The 17,396-nt window shown below is 39.1% G+C and overlaps 1 protein-coding gene across 1 annotated transcript in view; it reads right to left on the bottom strand.

Moving 5' to 3' along the window:
• Positions 1-682: 682 nt before the first annotated feature.
• LANCL3 (LanC like 3) overlaps positions 683-17,396 on the bottom strand; it is a 96,284-nt gene continuing 79,570 nt past the window's right edge. Inside the window, exons 3-5 of the mRNA XM_030306019.1 lie at positions 17,003-17,200; positions 10,090-10,297; positions 683-2,996 (exon numbers count right to left, since the gene is read on the bottom strand). Coding sequence (XP_030161879.1) covers positions 2,837-2,996; positions 10,090-10,297; positions 17,003-17,200 — 566 coding nt within the window. The 3' untranslated portion in view covers positions 683-2,836. The remainder of the gene's footprint in view (positions 2,997-10,089; positions 10,298-17,002; positions 17,201-17,396) is intronic.

Genomic DNA, 17,396 nt, shown 5'->3' with positions numbered 1-17,396 from the left:
ATGGCCTTTGCTTGGATTCGACACCCGAAAGGGTTGTCATTTCATAAGGGTCTGCACAATGTCATAGTTACCCTGCTAGACCTTAAAAGGGTGGGTGGGCAGGAATGGGTCCAATTGTTCTGAAGTTCCTAGCAATGAAACTGATATGTTGAACTAGACGATCACTTCTGAGTGCTTTAGGTTTAAGGTCTCACGGATGAATAGTAGAAGGGTCAGCAAACAGAAACAGAAGGTACCTTCCAGGGGTACTTTTGTTCATTGCTATATCCCCAGATTCTAGTCTAGGATACTGAATAAATACACTTGTGAAGTGAAACCCTGGATGTGAATCCTCATTCTGCCCCTTCCTGGCTGTGAGATTTCGGATCAATGGCCTAAATCACCTCAAGGGGTTATTGGATGATGAAAAAAGCATGTTTTCCATTAAGCCCTGTATATAGGATGCTTATTACTTCCAGCCAAAGGAAATGAATTTAAAACCAGATGCTGAGGGGCGCCTGGGTGGCTCAGTCGGTTGGGCATCCGACTTTGGCTCAAGTCATGATCTCACCGCTCGTGAGTTTGAGCCCCGTGTCAGGCTGTGTGCTGACATCTCAGAGCCTGGAGCCTGCTTCAGATTCTGTGTCTCCCTCTCTCTCTGCCCCTCCCCTGCTTGCACTCTGTCTCTGTCTCTGTCTCTCTCTCAAAAATAAATAAACATTAAAAAAAAAAACAACAGATGCTGAAAAGCAAATACCACCATCCTTTCAAAAGGAGACTACTCCATACAAGGCATTTTGACGTAAGGCTTTCTGAGAGGCCTTGACTATTCAGGAAAGAACCTCTAGAACCCAACTTTGGGAGTCATCTGAAAGCTGTTATTTATGTGGTGCTGCTCCAACCTGAGTATCTTCAAAAATGAACAACTGAGGCCAATTTTATATATTTATATCTGAGGATATGAAAAGGAAACAATAAACAAAAAAGGTGCATGCTTTTCGAACCATTTTGTCCAACCTTGTTCTGATTGAGTGTAAACATTCAGTTTTAAAATATACAAAGGTACCTCCTACCTTTCTTCAGCCACAGATTCTTTGAGAATCTTATGAATGCTAGAGAACCTCTTCCCAGAAAAATGAGCGTGCACACACGCACAGCACACACACACACACACACATGCCAGTGCGTGCTCACACACACACACACACACACACACACACACACACACATATTCTTAGGCAACAGAATATCCCCAACTCCTCTCAGTTTATAAATCAAGAAGTTAGGAACAACTGAACTTAGTGTTTAGGTTTACATGGAGATAGATGTAGAATATGTATATATATATATATATTTTACATCTATCACATATGCAAATATTTAATGACTATTTCAATAATTCTTAAATCTTATACAGTACACAATTCCCTCCTCTGATATATGAAATTGCCAGTGGCCAAGTATTAGGAAAGGGTCAGTGTGTGTTCTCATCTGACAAATGCTTCTACAGTGTTCTGCAAACCCCTATTTACCTGAAGTAGTTTTACAACTTCTGTGTGTTTACAGGAGCGTTGGATTTAATATGGCAACTTGGCTCAGTGGGTACTGTAGACAGTTTCTAGTGGAGCCTGTGTCTTGGAAAGTAAGGTGATTAGCCAGGGAGTTTACTCATGTGTTAATCTAATAGCAGAAACTTTAGCAATGTTCTTTTCACCATCACCAGGTCCCTTCTTCAGCCAGGGTCTGCCTGTCCCAGGGGACACAGTATTCCTTCAAAGGCAGAAACGACATACCTTTGTAGTGGCTACCCTGATCTTTGAGACGAGTGAGTGATTTTTACCACGAGGGTATTTTACAATTCAGCTGATAGCTTCATAGGGATTACATAAGCATTTTAATATTGATTAACAATAGACAATACACAGCCCACGCTTCAAATTGAGAAAAACACTTGACAGCAACACTTGTCACAGTATTTGCTAGCCTATGAGTTTTACTATTCTAATTGAGCTTTAGGAAAGAAAAAGGAACCAGGAAAAGAGATGCAAGGCCTAAAGAAACTTCGAATTTCAAGATTTAAACTAAGTGATGATATATTTCAGGGTGGCCGGCTGGCTCAGTCGGAAGAGCGTGCGACTCTTGATCTCGGGGTTGTGAGTTTGAGCCCCGTGTTGGGTGTAGATATTATTTAAAAATAAAATCTTAAAAAAAGTTATGATATGTTTCCCTTAAAGTGATCAGGGTAGTGATTAAAAATAGAGATTCATATGCAAACTTCTCCATTCAGTAAAAATCATGAATTTCAACAAGTAAAGGGATTGAACAACCAGGAGTTTCCTTTTTTGTCCTTCAGCAACCTGACATTTCATCCCACCTAGCTAGCAATTTTCAGCTGGGCAATTATTTTAGCTTTCGGTTGTGTTTATTTCTGAATTTAGGGGTGGAAGGCACCCATAAATGGTCAAATTCTCTTTCCAATTGCAAAGGTATTGCCATTTTATTACCCTAGTCCACATTTCAGTTTTGTTTTCTATGCCATAACTGAAAACCATGATTTCTCTTTCCCTTTTTCCTCTGATCTCAGGTTTCACATCTACTCCCTGAAATGTTAAATCTCTACAGTTTTTAGAGGACTTGTGGTGTCTTTATTTTGCAGGTTCTCAAACCGTTCTCCCTTAAGTCTAGCATCATGTTGCCTTCACCTGCCTTCTCCCTCTCTCCCTTCCTTCCTTCCGGGCGGCAATGTTAAGGCTCATGGTTGTGATACCATTGAATGTGGCTTATGTGGAAACTGCCTCGGGTAGGCTTGGGAAATCTCAGGGACCTTCTGCAGGGCCACAGTGGGAGATGGAGCCTTCTAGACAAAGACGCTGAAGAGAGGGAACTCCGCCTGATTGGGTTGCAGCAGATCGATCAGAAAGCACACCGTCCCGGAGAAGCCTTCATACAAGCTGTATATACTTTCAAGGACCCGAGAACCAGCCTTGAATTCCTCGGTAAATAAAAACTCAGCAAACCTAAGAGAAGAAGAAAATATGAACACTTTTAACATATTATTAGGATTGCTTCTTCCTCCTCTCTGATAAGTTAAAGTTTTAGCACCATTTTCTTTCTGGAACTGTATAATATTTCAAGAAAGCTTTTTTTTTTGTTTTTTGTTTTTTGTTTTTTTTAAACAGGATCCATTATATCACTGTGTATGTTTCACAATAAATTATCTTGACAAGCAAATTCAACTATTGTCAGAGTTTGCAAAGCAGAGCAGTTTGGTATTTTCTGAGGACTTCATTCCTTCTGTCATCCAATAGTGAAAAGTAAAAGAGACAGATAAATAGCCATATTTTTTATTTATCTTGAATAGAAGCAAGCTGATATATGACTGTTCCTTTAAAAGAGTAAATACGCTGTGCTTCTGCAGGCATATCATTTCTGAGCTGGGTTTCATTTATATGTGACAGAGAGCAGAGGCTGTGAAAATAAATGGGCAAGGTTTTATACAATCTGTGCTTTGGGCAAACAAAGGAGTAAGATAAATGGGAAAAGGCAAGCAACATTTTATAATCATGACATCAAATAGCAAACTCAGCTATAAGATAGATTATTTTTAGGACATCTGCCTTAAAACTAAATCACTGGCCTCTAGATTCTCCATGAAAGATCCTTTTTCTTCTACCTGTATTTGCCACAAATCCTATCCAAATTATTTATAATGAGTAACATTTTTAGTAGTTTACAGCTTTGAAAATGCTGTGACCTGTGTCATCTCTTTAGGGACCTGCTCTATTGGTTTCTGTCAACAACACAAACAATCACCGATTCAGAGGCTGGAACTCACGGGTTGGTAAGGCCTGAGAGCTGAAACTGCCATAAATTTAGATTATTGCTACTATGTAAGGAGGGGCCCTGCAAAGCATAATTACTTATTTGATCTTTTTTAGGGCTCTTGGAATTATCAAGAGCAGCTTAAAATAAATCAGCAAGAAACACATTGCAATTCTGTTTGGTACAATTTTTCTACCAACTGTTTTCCTGAGTATGTACTTTTTAAATGGGGTTCAAGATTTTAAACAGTAGAATAATGACACCTCTTAAGAGTTAATTCAAAATTTGTAATTATGCAATGAAACTTCAAAGTATAGCTTCAAGGAATCATAACCTTTACAGTGCCACGGATCATTTTGCAGTCTGGACTCCTTCCAGAAGAAAGTCTTCAAATTCAGAAAATAAAATGCATAGGATCCCCAAGGAAATTCATTATATTAAGGCACAGTTAGCAGAAGTTTTTAAAGCAAATTTGTGGAATAATAATGTATGTGTTCTTTATTAACACATTAAATAACAAGATCTAGTAGCAGGTCTAATAGCTGCTGACATTTCCAAGTAGCAATGAGAGTCAAATATATTTCATAATATCTGCAACAAGAGTCATATGATGTGAGAATATCTATGACTTCTACTGGTGAGAGTCACAGCCACTGCTAATTCTCCTGTGGCTTACTACACACATTCAGAGTTGAAGACAATGCGACATTTCAGTTCGACACATAATACTTTCTCAAGTAAATTCACAAACCCTAGACTAAGAAAGAGGAAGCATTTGGGGTTGAGATACTCAACCCTGATAATTTCATGTTATACGGCCTTTGGCAAATTTCTTAATCTGACTTTAAAATGGTGAAGTTGCAGAATTCTGTAAGATTCTTGGCCAAGAACTGGGTGTTGTATGGAAACCAATTTGACAATAAATTTCATATATTAAAAAAAATAAATTAAAAAAATTAAAAAAAAAGATTCTTGGCCAAGATTAAAGATACCATATATTAGGCTCCGAGCATATGACAAGCATTCGATATATCATTCTTCACATAAACATAGCAGAATATTTATAAAACAGAGACTATCATTCCACCATACTTTAATTTTTCTCTTTCTCCTTCTGACCTTTTTTCCCCTCAGCTTTGATTTATTTATTATTGAAATTATTGTCGGTACAATATTTAGTCTCCTACATTTTTTTTACTTAAAAATAATATGATAAACATTTTTGTGCTTTTCAAGATAATTCCTAAATGCCTTATAGCAATTTATAAGAGTACCAGAAATGTATGAGAGTAGCAGTTTCAGTGTGTTCTGAACGGTATCGTGCGTTATCATATTAAAATGATAATGACTGTTTCAAAATCTACACACTGATGCAAAATTCAAAATAACAAATTCATTTTTCTAAAAAATTCTGTGAAAATATAAGTCATAATGGTAATTATAGAACTAAAAAGAAGTACAGGCACTGAGAACATTACATATCAAAACCTATTGATTATGACAAAAATTGAACTCGGGAAAATTCATTCACGTGAGGATTTTATTATTGTTATTATTGCTATTATTAGAAAGGTGTAAGGTATTCTAATTAACCTTTTTGACTGTAGAAAATAAAGGAAAAGAACACTAGAAAAATCAAAATAAAAGCAGAAAGTAATGAAATAAGCAGTGAAAGAAAAACAAAAAGAATCAATAAACAAAACCAAAACTCAGTTCCTTGAAAGGATGAACAACTAGACAAAACGCTGGTGTCTGACCAGAAAGGAAAGGCATTAGGAATGCAAAAGGGCATATAATCACAGATATGGGAAATTTAAAATACCATGGAACTCTACTGTTAAAGCTTTACATAAAACATTTGAAAATCCATATGAACTAAGTATTTTCATAGAGATATCTTCACTACCAAAATTAATTCAAGAAGAGGTAGAAAACCTGAATAATTAAATAATGATAGAAAAATCTGAAATCATTATCATCTATTTTTTTTGCAACTATAAATTTCAACTGATGACCAAGTAATGTTTATTAAAGAAAGGTACATATTGTTTGACATTACTGTTTTAGGAACTGCCAAAATTAGGCAAGTTTCCCCAATTTGGGCCATGACATATTTAACTTTGAATTATAATGACATGGAAATTTCAGTACACTAAAGCATTAAATGCAGTGACCCCCAAATATTCAGATATTACCTGCACATTTTCAGGCTCTACCTATAAGTGAGAAATGGAAGCTGTCTGAAGGGCCCTGGACCCCAGAACCTTATAACTAAGACTCTGTAAGCTGGGACTGGTCTACCAGAAAAATAGAGTGGTTCTTCTGGCCCTTATTATTATTAGTATTATTATTTATTATTATTTCAGGGAGGGATAGAGAACACAAACAGGGGAGAGAGGCAGGAGGAGAAAGAGAATCTTAAGCAGGCTCCACACTCAGCGTGGAGCATGACACGGGCCTTGATCCCACAACCCTGAGATCATGACCTGAGCCGAAATCAAGAGTTGGATGCTTAACCAACTTAGCCACCCTGATGCCCCATTCTGGCCCTTTTTAATAGGCTTTCTAGGGCATGACAATCTCTGATGAAATCTATCCCAAAGGTGATATTGCATTAGTCTAGACAGAGTCCCAAATCACTTTCTTTTTCTACATTTAGGAAATAAAGGGTCAGGCTGCAACCAAACAGATTAGGCAGCCATGAATCAAAATATGTTAACAGAATTCCTGAACAATGAAGCTTCAAATGGAGGACTGACATACGTTAGTATTTTTCCCTCAGTGCATACAGGCAAATATCATAGAGGATATTTTATGGGTTTTTTTTAACAGTTTATTTATTTATTTTGAGAGAGAGATAGAGAGCAAGTGGGGAAGGGGCAGAGAGAGGGAGAGACGGAATTCCAAACAGGCTCTGCACCGTCAGCGCAGAGCCCAATGTGGGGCTTGAACTCATGAACCATGAGAACATGACCTGAGCCGAGATCAAGAGCTGGACGCTTAACCAACTGAGCCACCCAGGCGCCCCAATATATCATGTTTTTTAACACTGAATATTAAGTAAGTTGGCTTGGGAAGGCCTTTCTGAGAAAACGACTTTAGAGTGAAGGTTTGAATGAAGTGAGGGGGATGGGAGATAAATGTAGAAAGTGAGCATTACAGGTGGAGGGAACTGACACTTCGAAGACCACAAGGTAGGTTGCACCTGGTATCTTAAAAGAATCACAAGGAAGCCACCGTGGAAAGAACCAGAAAGAAAAGAGTAGAGGATAATGTCACAGAGGTAATGGGAGGCGAGATCCTATAATGCCGTTCGTTCAGAGGACACACTTTGGCTTTTACTCTAAGGCATATGAGAAGCCACTGGATTATCCTGAACAGAGGAGTGTCATGATCTGACATGAACATCCTAAGGATAAATTTCGAACGTCAGGGTGAAACACAGAAGCATTCCTAATAAAATCAGCATTACTATTACTCTTATTAATGAACACTGTTATAGAGATTCTGACCCAGGCAATAGAAAAAGGTGGGAGGGGGAGTATACAAATGAGGAAGGAAGTAACAAAATTATAATTACTTGCAAATATGTGTGTCTGTTTAGAAAACCCAATGGACTCTAATGAAAATCTCATAGAAATAGTAATGGAGTTCAGAAAGGTGGCCAGATATATCATTATATCTATCAAAACCAAGATGTTTATAAGATACATGTAGATTTATAGGCAAGAAGTATATCTTAGATTGCTAAACTGCAATAATATGCATATTTTAAAAAGCTTTCATAAATAGCAGTAATAAATGACCTGAAAATATAATGCAGGAAAAGATTTTACTCACAAACCTGGAAACAGAAAATATCTAGGAATAAAAATTAACAAGAAACATGCAAGACCTTCTTCATAAGATCAAAGCTTTACCAAATGATATTTCTGAAAACTTAAATAAAGGGAAAACATTCCATATTCCTGGATAGAAAAACAACATTCTAAAGATGTTAATTCTCACTAAATAAACTATAAATTTATTGAAATTCCAGTCAAATTGACACAGGAGTTTTTGAAATTTGAAAATTCATTCTAAAATACAATTGGAAGAGAAAATGAGAGAAAATAGCTAAGAAAAACTAGAAACAAATGAATAATAAAATATGGCAAGTCCAGAAACAAACATTTATATAAATTTTTGTTTATATAAATTTGTTTACGATAAAATTGGCATTTCAAATCATTCAGGTAATTGGTCAACAGATATTAATGGAAAGTTTTGTTTTTTCATTAAAAAAACACAAAGATAGATACCCAGATAACACCATTAAAAAAAAGTAAGTTCTAGATTAATCAAAGATTTGAAAGTTAAGATAACTTTTAAATGGGTCGGAGAAATGGGTGAAGGAGGTATACATTTATTTTTTAAAAGTTAAAATCACAAAGGTAGTAAAAGTCAATGTAAATTAATATTTTTGTAATCTTGGAGTGGCAAAGGTCTTTTTAATACAAAATCCAGAAATCTTGAAAGTTTGACAAGAAAAATATTTAAAAGTTTGGTCTGGCCAAAGATCATGAGCTAAGTAGAAAGACAAATGGCAAAGTAGGAAAATATTTACAGCATATATTGTAACAGAGTTACAATTCTCAATATAAGCATCACAATAGGAAAAAATGGGCAAAAGATAAAAAAAAAAACAGGCTAGAGAGACCTATGAGTCTAATGACTTCAATTTTTAAATTTTTCTGACAAGAAATGCTTGCACAAGTGCATAGCTATGTATGCACTAGATACATGGGACAATTTTGTCTGCTATTAGTAAAGATTGCACAGGTACCAAGTGTCCATTACTTAAAGACTGGTTAAATTAATCATGGTACATCTTTAATGAATAACTATATAGTCATTTAAACAATGAGATAGGTATAGATCTATACAAACCAAAACAAAGGATATCCCTTAAAAATTGTTCATTTAAAATTATAATCTATGAACAGTATGTATAGTATTATTATACATACGTAATAGTAGGATCTTATTAATATATACATATATAGATAGGTAGATATCCACAGGTATACAAACATGCATTTGTGCATAGAGAAATATCTGGAATGATAGAACTCTAATTCTTAGTAATAATAACAGCAAACACTTACATTGCAGTTATGTGTCAGACACCGTTCTAAATGATAAATGAGGACATTAGGCTAAGTGAAATAAGCCAGTTACAAAAACAAAAAACAAAAAACAAATACTGCATGATGACACTTATATGAGGTATCTAAAATAGCCAAACTCATAGAAGCATAGAATGGTGGTTGCTGGGAGCTGGGGGCAGAGAGAAAGTGGAAAATTATTGTTCAATGGGCATAATGTTTCAGCTATGCAAGGTGAATGAGTTCTAGAGATCTGTTCTGCAATGCTGTGCCAATAGCTAACAATATGGTATCATATACTTAAAAATATGCTAAGAGGATAGATGTCATGTGAAATGTTCTTACCGCAATAAAAAAGCAATCACAAATATACACACCCTTTGGCCCAGTGATTCCACTTCTAGGGCTTTATCTTTCAGATATACCCATACACATGCAAAATGATATAAACACAAGGTTACTCATGATAGCATTATTTGTAATGCAAAAGATTGGAAATAATCCACATATCCCTCTCCATGGGACCCAGTGACTAAATTCTGGTTCATCATATGATGTAATATTATGCAACAATAAAAATGAAGAGTCGTTTATGTACTTAGGGTAACCGCTAAGATAGCAAGGTGCTACCACTGGTATAAAAAAAAGACAAAACTCTATATATAGTACACCTATCGCTTATATACACAGAATATCTTTTTTTTTTTTAATTTTTTTTTTCAACGTTTATTTATTTTTGGGACAGAGAGAGACAGAGCATGAACGGGGGAGGGGCAGAGAGAGAGGGAGACACAGAATCGGAAACAGGCTCCAGGCTCTGAGCCATCAGCCCAGAGACCGACGCGGGGCTCGAACTCACAGACCGCGAGATCGTGACCTGGCTGAAGTCGGACGCTTAACCGACTGCGCCACCCAGGCGCCCCTACACAGAATATCTTTGAGAAGATCATTAAGAAACTGGTAACACCGATGGTCACCTGGGAAGTGAACCGAGTTGCTGGAGTGCACAGTTGATGTATTTCTTTTTTCGCTTCTCAAACTATGTGACCCTATTACCTATTCAGAACATGAATTAGATTAACATTTAGAAAAAAAATACATGTCATTTAGAAAAAAAAAATACATGTGCAGAGAAGCTGACCTTTGGGCTCGGTAGATGTATTTAGAGTTTCCCGTGAGCCGGTACAGCAGCAAGAAGACATAGGCACTGCCAGCCACACCGTGGCAAATGCCAGGCCCCTTCTTTAGCAGGCCCTTCTGCCACGTAAGTTCCCCACACCGGATACATGTGTCCAGGTACTGTGGTTTTTTGGAAACGAGATAAGCTTTGGCAAACAGGTAGGCAATTCCTGTGAAAACATCAAAGACATCAGAGGTGACTTTTGGGCTTGATGCTATTGAGCAGAACTTCTCAAACTATAAAAGGCTTACAAATCACCAGTGCATAATACCCATCCTAATCTGGTAGGTCTGAGGTGAGGGGCCTGAGATACCACATTTCTAACAAATGCCCTTCCAGGAACCACATTTTGAGTAGCAATGCTATAGAACCTTCTAGAATTTTACCTGTAAAATTTAGTTTAAGTTGTTTGAATGGTATTGTGGTATTGGCCCCTGGAGAAAGAGCAACAAGTACATAGAGTGATAAAATCCGTAATTTACAAATGGATTAATATTTAATGATGCATACTCTGGTAAGCATTATGTAAAGCTGGCTATTTGAAATGGCTAAGTGTTTACACAGTCTGCTGTTCCCCCACAGGGGTTCAGAATTTGTAATGTTAAAGTACTTATAACTATACACCTTTTCTTAAGACAAAACTGGGAGTCCTTCCAGAAACAATGATGATTCCAAACGACTTGGCTAAGACTTCTAATCCAGCTGTGAAGCCAGTCCTTCCCTACTCAATTGTTCCAAAGCAAGACACTTGCCTTCAAAACTCCTCAACAAAGGCAATCTCAATTACACGGGCAGGAACAGAAACAAGAGAAGTGACAGCTATTAATAGAAACGATTTCCCCCAAGTTCCAGGTGCTCATATTCAGAGAGGAGATTAGTAACGCAAGATCACTCTCTCTCCTGAATGGCCTCTACCTTTCTCCTACATAAAGTGAGAAAGACTAGAATTTCGCAGCTATCTCAACTAGGGTTATCTCTGCTTTTCATTGCATTTTGACTAGGCTATTTTACAACTCTGTGGAGTTAGAAATTACCTGGTAGGAAACTGATAGCAATGTAAATAATTCCTATTCCTAGAAAACACATTCTGTCTGGTAGAGGTTGGATTGACTTCCCTCAGAAGCAGCCAGCTTTGCATCTAATAAGCAAATTCATGTCAGCATTCCTAATAGGCAGAAGTACGTCTGCTCCTTGGATTTTCCTTTGAAACCAACTGTAACACCTTTCTGGTTCCCTCATTAATTAATGAGCTAAATAAAATCATTGATGTATGTTTATTTTATATTTGTATGAGTCATGATTTCAATCTCTTTTTAGAAATTATCCTTCAACACTTCCTATGTTTAGCATATAACAACAGGCTCTCCTCAGCCAAGGCTTTCCAGTGAATCACTGCCAATGGTCACCTAGAGCATTGTCTTTCTTCAGTTCTAGGAACAAAGTGTCTCCCACCAGCTGAAAGATGATTTTGAAAGAACTGAACTTATTTATACATTTATTCATTTTTTGCATCCATTCATTTGTAAGCGCTCATTGATTACTGTATATATAGCCCCAGGCAGGGCTTGCTTCATGGGCATGTTACCACCTTGAAATGAATAATCATTTTTTAAAAGTTGGCTGCATTTTCACTTTGTACTGGGCCCTCCAAATTATGTAGCCAGTCCTGGCCCCGGGTAATATAAAATAAATGGTAAACAAGATTCCTGACCTTCAGGAAGGCACTGTCTAGAAAGGGAGAGAAAAATTTGTACATGTGACTGACACATAATAGGACATGTAGTTCATGATGCTGTTGGAGCATAAAATGAATGATGCTGTTAATAACACTACTGGGATCAGAAAAGTAGAAGTTCCCTGAGGGAGACAGTTGGGTGAGGCCTAGGATAAAAGTCAGGTTTTCAGGGCACCTGGGTGGCTCAGTTAGTTAAGCATCCGACTCTTGATTTCAGCTCAGGTCATGATCTCATGGTTCGTGACTTCAAGTCCTGAGTCTGGCTCCACGCTGACAGCACGGAGCCTGCTTGGGATTCTCTCTCTCCTCTCTCTCTGCCCCTACCCTGCTTGTGCTCTCTCTCTCTCTCTCTCTCTCTAAATAATAAAACTAAAAAAAAAAAAAAAAAAAAAAAAAGAAGAAGTAGGGTTTCTTCAGGACTTTGTAGGATGCATAGGCAACTCCAGGCCCAACGTGAGTTAGAGCATTCTAGGCATCGAGATCAACAAGGCAAAGGTTTGGAGCCAGGACAAAAAACCCACATGAAGACCAGCGGTGCAGTGTTTTGTTGCGGATTGGTTGGTTTTTATTTTTTATTTATTTTTTTTTCAACGTTTATTTATTTTTGGGACAGAGAGAGACAGAGCATGAACGGGGGAGGGGCAGAGAGAGAGGGAGACACAGAATCGGAAACAGGCTCCAGGCTCTGAGCCGTCAGCCCAGAGCCTGACGCGGGGCTCGAACTCCCGGACCGCGAGATCGTGACCTGGCTGAAGTCGGACGCTTAACCGACTGCGCCACCCAGGCGCCCCGGTTTTTATTTTTAATGACAGGATTAGCATTACAGACAAAATGTCCCACAGTGGTGTCGAGAGACCTGCAGAAGTACAATGGGGTAGCTATGAGCTGATCATGTTGGCAGAAAGATGGCAAAGAGGCTAAATAATGAAAGGCTCACAGGACTTGGTGGCTGTTAAGATACTGAGTAGCTACCATATGCCAGGTACAGTAGTAGGTGTCCCAGGTTTTAAATAGCCCCTGCCTTCATAGTGTTTATAACCTAACTGGAGGCATCCGTTAGGTTATGTGAGGGGAAGCACACAGGGAGGTTCCTAACCCACACCTAGAGGCAGGAAAGGCCCACTAGGGAGAGGGACACAATCTAGCCTGACTACCAAAGATGAGGAGGTATTAGCCAGGTGAACTGAAAGCCCTGGGTGTTCTGCTGGATCCCCTTGACCTTACTGGCATGCGCCCCATCTCCCAGTTGCTAGGAGTTGGCCACTAATAAAGCTCACAGCTGCCCTCTTCCTGGGAGATTTGCCCTCAGTCAAATGGGAGGCTATGCTATATGCCCACCAGCCCCGCAGATTTCAGCCAATGACTGGCTGACCCAGGGATACCAAAGGTCAGCTCTCCTGCCTCAAGATGGACCAACTCTGTGGTGTAATCTGTGCTTCTCAGCTTCCCCTCAGGACCAGGTGAAGCTGGTATCCAGGTGAGACACAGAAAGCCCTTTGTGACTGAGCTTTGTGACTCTGTTCTTCCTCTTCTCCTCCATTACCTACTTGAAGCTCTTCACTTCAGTAAAACCAAACCACCCACAGTTCCCCTTCCTTCACTATGTGGTTCCAAGCCTCTGAATGACTCTTCTTGGAACACACTTCCCAACTTTCCTGGCTTGGCCAACTTACCTCAGGCATCACTGCCTCCTGGAAGCCTTCCCTAAACCTGGAGGGGCACCAGGAATCCCTCTCCTGAGTTCCCGTCATTCCCTATACAAATCTTAGCACTTACACTATATCATATTAAAATTACCTGTTTATATGCCTGGCTCCCCTAGGATAGTGCAAACCACCCAAGGGCAGGAAGTCCATCCCATCCGTTTTTGCTCCCCTAGTCTGTGGCATGGCATTTGACATGGCAGGGGCTCCACAAATGTCTGCTGACCTTAGAACGTCTCATTTCCCACCCCGGTACAGGCCAACCCTGAAGCGGAAATGAGGTGTGGAAACAAGAAGGGCTGATACGGTCCAACGGATGTATTAGCCCAAGGCAGCTTAATAGCTATTGATTCTATGGTTCTGGCAAGAGACAAAGGGCCTCTTCCTGCAGCCTGGATCACAGAATGGTACATGGAAGGGACCTTAGAAGACTTCTAAACATATTCTAACCTGACCCCATTGAAATCCAAAGTAAGGCTGCTTAATCTAAAAGGAAGGATGTTGGGTTTCTTTGCTTTTGATAGGAACCGTGTCATTTTGTCGCCAGAGCACTGATAAGAAACCTAAGTCAGCGACGATTATGTGTTTACCAAACACAAAGTGGGGGGGGAAGAAATCATTACTTAAGAAATATGGCTTGAGAAGCCAAACCTGTGCAAGCGTGCAATCTAGCAGAGCCCTGTGACAGCTCGACTTGGCATGCATAGTTTCAACACATTGGAGAATCACCACCCAAGTCCGCTGTGCAGTCCGTAATTGCACAGAGGTGTGCATTATACAGTGCACGACAAGGTTTAGTGACCAAAGACGCTTGCACTGCACAAGCCCTTGTTCTCCATTCAAGGTCACATACTCAGGAGCCCTTGTGAAATGATGTTAAAAAAGAGCCACACCTGTGTTTCACACAGAGTAAAGGAAATGCACTGTCAGTGTCACCACAGTAGTGACATAACATAATGCAATCCAGAGTTTATTTTAGCCACAGCATTTATTTTAATGATTTTGTAAATGACTCTCATCCTGCATTTCAGAATCATTAAGGCTATGAAGAGGTCATAGGAATCTCAACACACTCATTTCACAGATGAAGAAACAGAGGCACAAAAGGCACAAAGCGTTTTCTCAAGGTCATTTAGTGGTTAGTGTTGGAGCTACAATTAGAACCCAAGGTTATTCACTTCGAGTCAAGAACTACTTCCACACCGCATACATGGTAACTAAGGCTGTCTGTCACCTGTAGAGGTGGGGTGAAGGACAGTCAATAGGAAACAATTATAGGGGGAGATAAGGTATCACTGATGAAATTCCACATTTGGATTATCTCTGGCAGGTTTTTAATCACAGAATCAGTCTGCTGCCCCAAACCATCTGTGCTGTTCATAAATCTAGCCTCAAAAATATTTTCCTCGAACAAGTGAAAATTATTTTTCTAAGTCATCTGTTTTAGAATTTTGGGGAGAGCGTACTGTTGCTGAATTCAGAAAAATCTTGATGGTTTTTAACCTGTACTTATCAGATTTATAATCATTCTTATGCTGTTTTGGGCACATTTCATAAAAGGAAGACTAATACCCTTGATTGGGAGTGCAGGTTGGCATAAATAACGGGCCCCAATTGGTTCTTTATTCATTTGTGACTTGGTTTATTTGGGGCAGTCCAGTGAAAACGTGGGTTAAATGATTTTGCTCTGCAGCCTATATTTAATCTTACCAAGACACTGAACGTGAATGATATATGAGGACAAATAAAGTCCCCAAGGTGATGAATCCTACGCTATGCTGTTACAGCACCGGATTTACAAAGACAGAAGGCATGTGGCATATAAAGAGGATGAAATAAGTGCCCTGTAAGACACCCACATCAATGAACTGACCCAGTCACTTGTTTTAATGGATTATCTTCCCATGCTTCATAGGGCTCTTACCAGCACATTGAGTCCCTTTAAAATATTCTATATTTAACATGGGACACCTCCAAAATTCAAGGATTCTGGGGGTGCTTGGCGGATATCCAGAAACCATCACTCAAAATGATTCACGGGAAATGGGAAGTGGAGTGCTGAGCGTAACATGAAGAGAGAGCATTTCCAGAATGGTCAACAACCGTGTTTTTCTCCAAAAAGTTCAAAGCAAGAAGAAATGGACTCAAATTACCACCAGCGGGAATTAGCTTGGACATAATGCACAATGCCTGGCGCTGGTACAAGCACACACAGGAGCCTTTGAAGTCCCTTCCTTAGGTAAATGCGGCCGGCAGAGAAAATCTGGCCAATGAGCCAAAACTTATGTTATTATTGAACTGAGACAGGACCAAAGAAAAAAACCGAATTACAGTGGGATTAAAGAACATTAATTAGAGAAGGAGGGGAAAGGAGGTAATAAAAATCAGGTAACAAACTACAGAGAAATCTAATATATTCTACAGTTGTGCTCACGGCATTGAAGCATAGCCTTGAAAATTAAATCTGTTCCTAATCCAAACTTTTTGTGTTATTTTGCTATTTTAAATCTCTCCCCTGGCCACTCGACTGAAATTGATTGATTTATTTGAATTTAACTTATTTCAAACTGCCCCTTCTCAGAAGGCCTAACAGTGTAATGGGATTTTTTTAAAAAAAGAGAAAGAAAGGATGGAGTCTGATAAGTTTCTAGGCTCAATTCCAGAGAGTTCACTGCAAATGGCTTCTCAGTTCTCTAGACTTTTTATGAGGTAATGATGAAAATCCTCATTTGAAGAATTATAGAATGGTGCATCTCAAACTTTAATGCACATATAGATTACGCAGGGATCTTGTGAACGTGCAGATTCTGATTCAGTGGGTCTGGGGTGGGGCCTGAAGCTCTGCATTTCTAACCAGCTTCATGTTGCCCAGGCCACTGGTCCAGGGACCACATTTTGAACTAGCAGCCTCCAGATCCACACTGTCCAATGTACCTATTAAGTACTTTCTATGTGGCTAGTCAGAATTGCGATGGGGTATCAGTATAAGATGTGCACTGGGTTTCCAAGACTTTAGTATGAAAAAGGTATAAAACAGCTTAATTTTTAAATTGTTTGCATGTTGAAATAATACTTGGGGTATGTTGGGTTATAAAATATATCTTACTGAGATTCATTTCACCTGTGTCTTTTTACATTTTAATGAGGCTACTAAATATTTAATTTCATATGTGGCTCATCTTATATTTTAATGGACAGCGCTAGTTTAATTTATATACAAATAGACACTGATCATGTATTTTTAAAACTACACGATCAGTCCTGGAGATCCTTTACGGATCAAGACTTTTTTAGCTTTGACAAGTTTCATCTTGACCTTTCAATCTCATGTAGTCATCGCATAGATGAGAAATACCGTCACTTCTCAGAGAAAAACACCTCTCTTTGGCTAAGCCCAGTGAAAGGCAATGTTTTCAGATAATAGCGTGGGTGAGACCTGGGGCGCCATGGCACCAGTGCACCAGCTCATTCTCCCTCTCGATGGCCTCGCCAAGCTCAGGTGGCCAGTTGCAGTTCTGCTCCTGCTCCATGAGGAAGTCCACACTCTGCCATACCAGCTCCTGATCTGAGGGCTTGAGGTGCTCGTGGTAAGAAAGAAGCATCTGGAGAATGGACGACAGGCCATGAGCCGCTCCTATATCAACACACAAAGCATAATTAATTCACACAACTGGGAAGAGAGCCCATTTTGTTTAGTGAAAGGACAGAGTATAAAAAAATGAATGGCAGTATTATGTGAAAGCACACACAGTCATATAATAATAAAGCTCCTAAGAACTAGGCTTCTGGGGAGCATATGTTAGAACAGGGATCAGCACACTACAGCCTGC

The sequence above is a fragment of the Lynx canadensis genome, chromosome X (assembly GCF_007474595.2).
Source record: "Lynx canadensis isolate LIC74 chromosome X, mLynCan4.pri.v2, whole genome shotgun sequence".
Lineage (NCBI taxonomy): Eukaryota > Metazoa > Chordata > Mammalia > Carnivora > Felidae > Lynx > Lynx canadensis.
The sequence above is the reverse complement of the archived record's forward strand: the minus strand, read 5'-3'. Positions and strand labels throughout refer to the sequence as shown.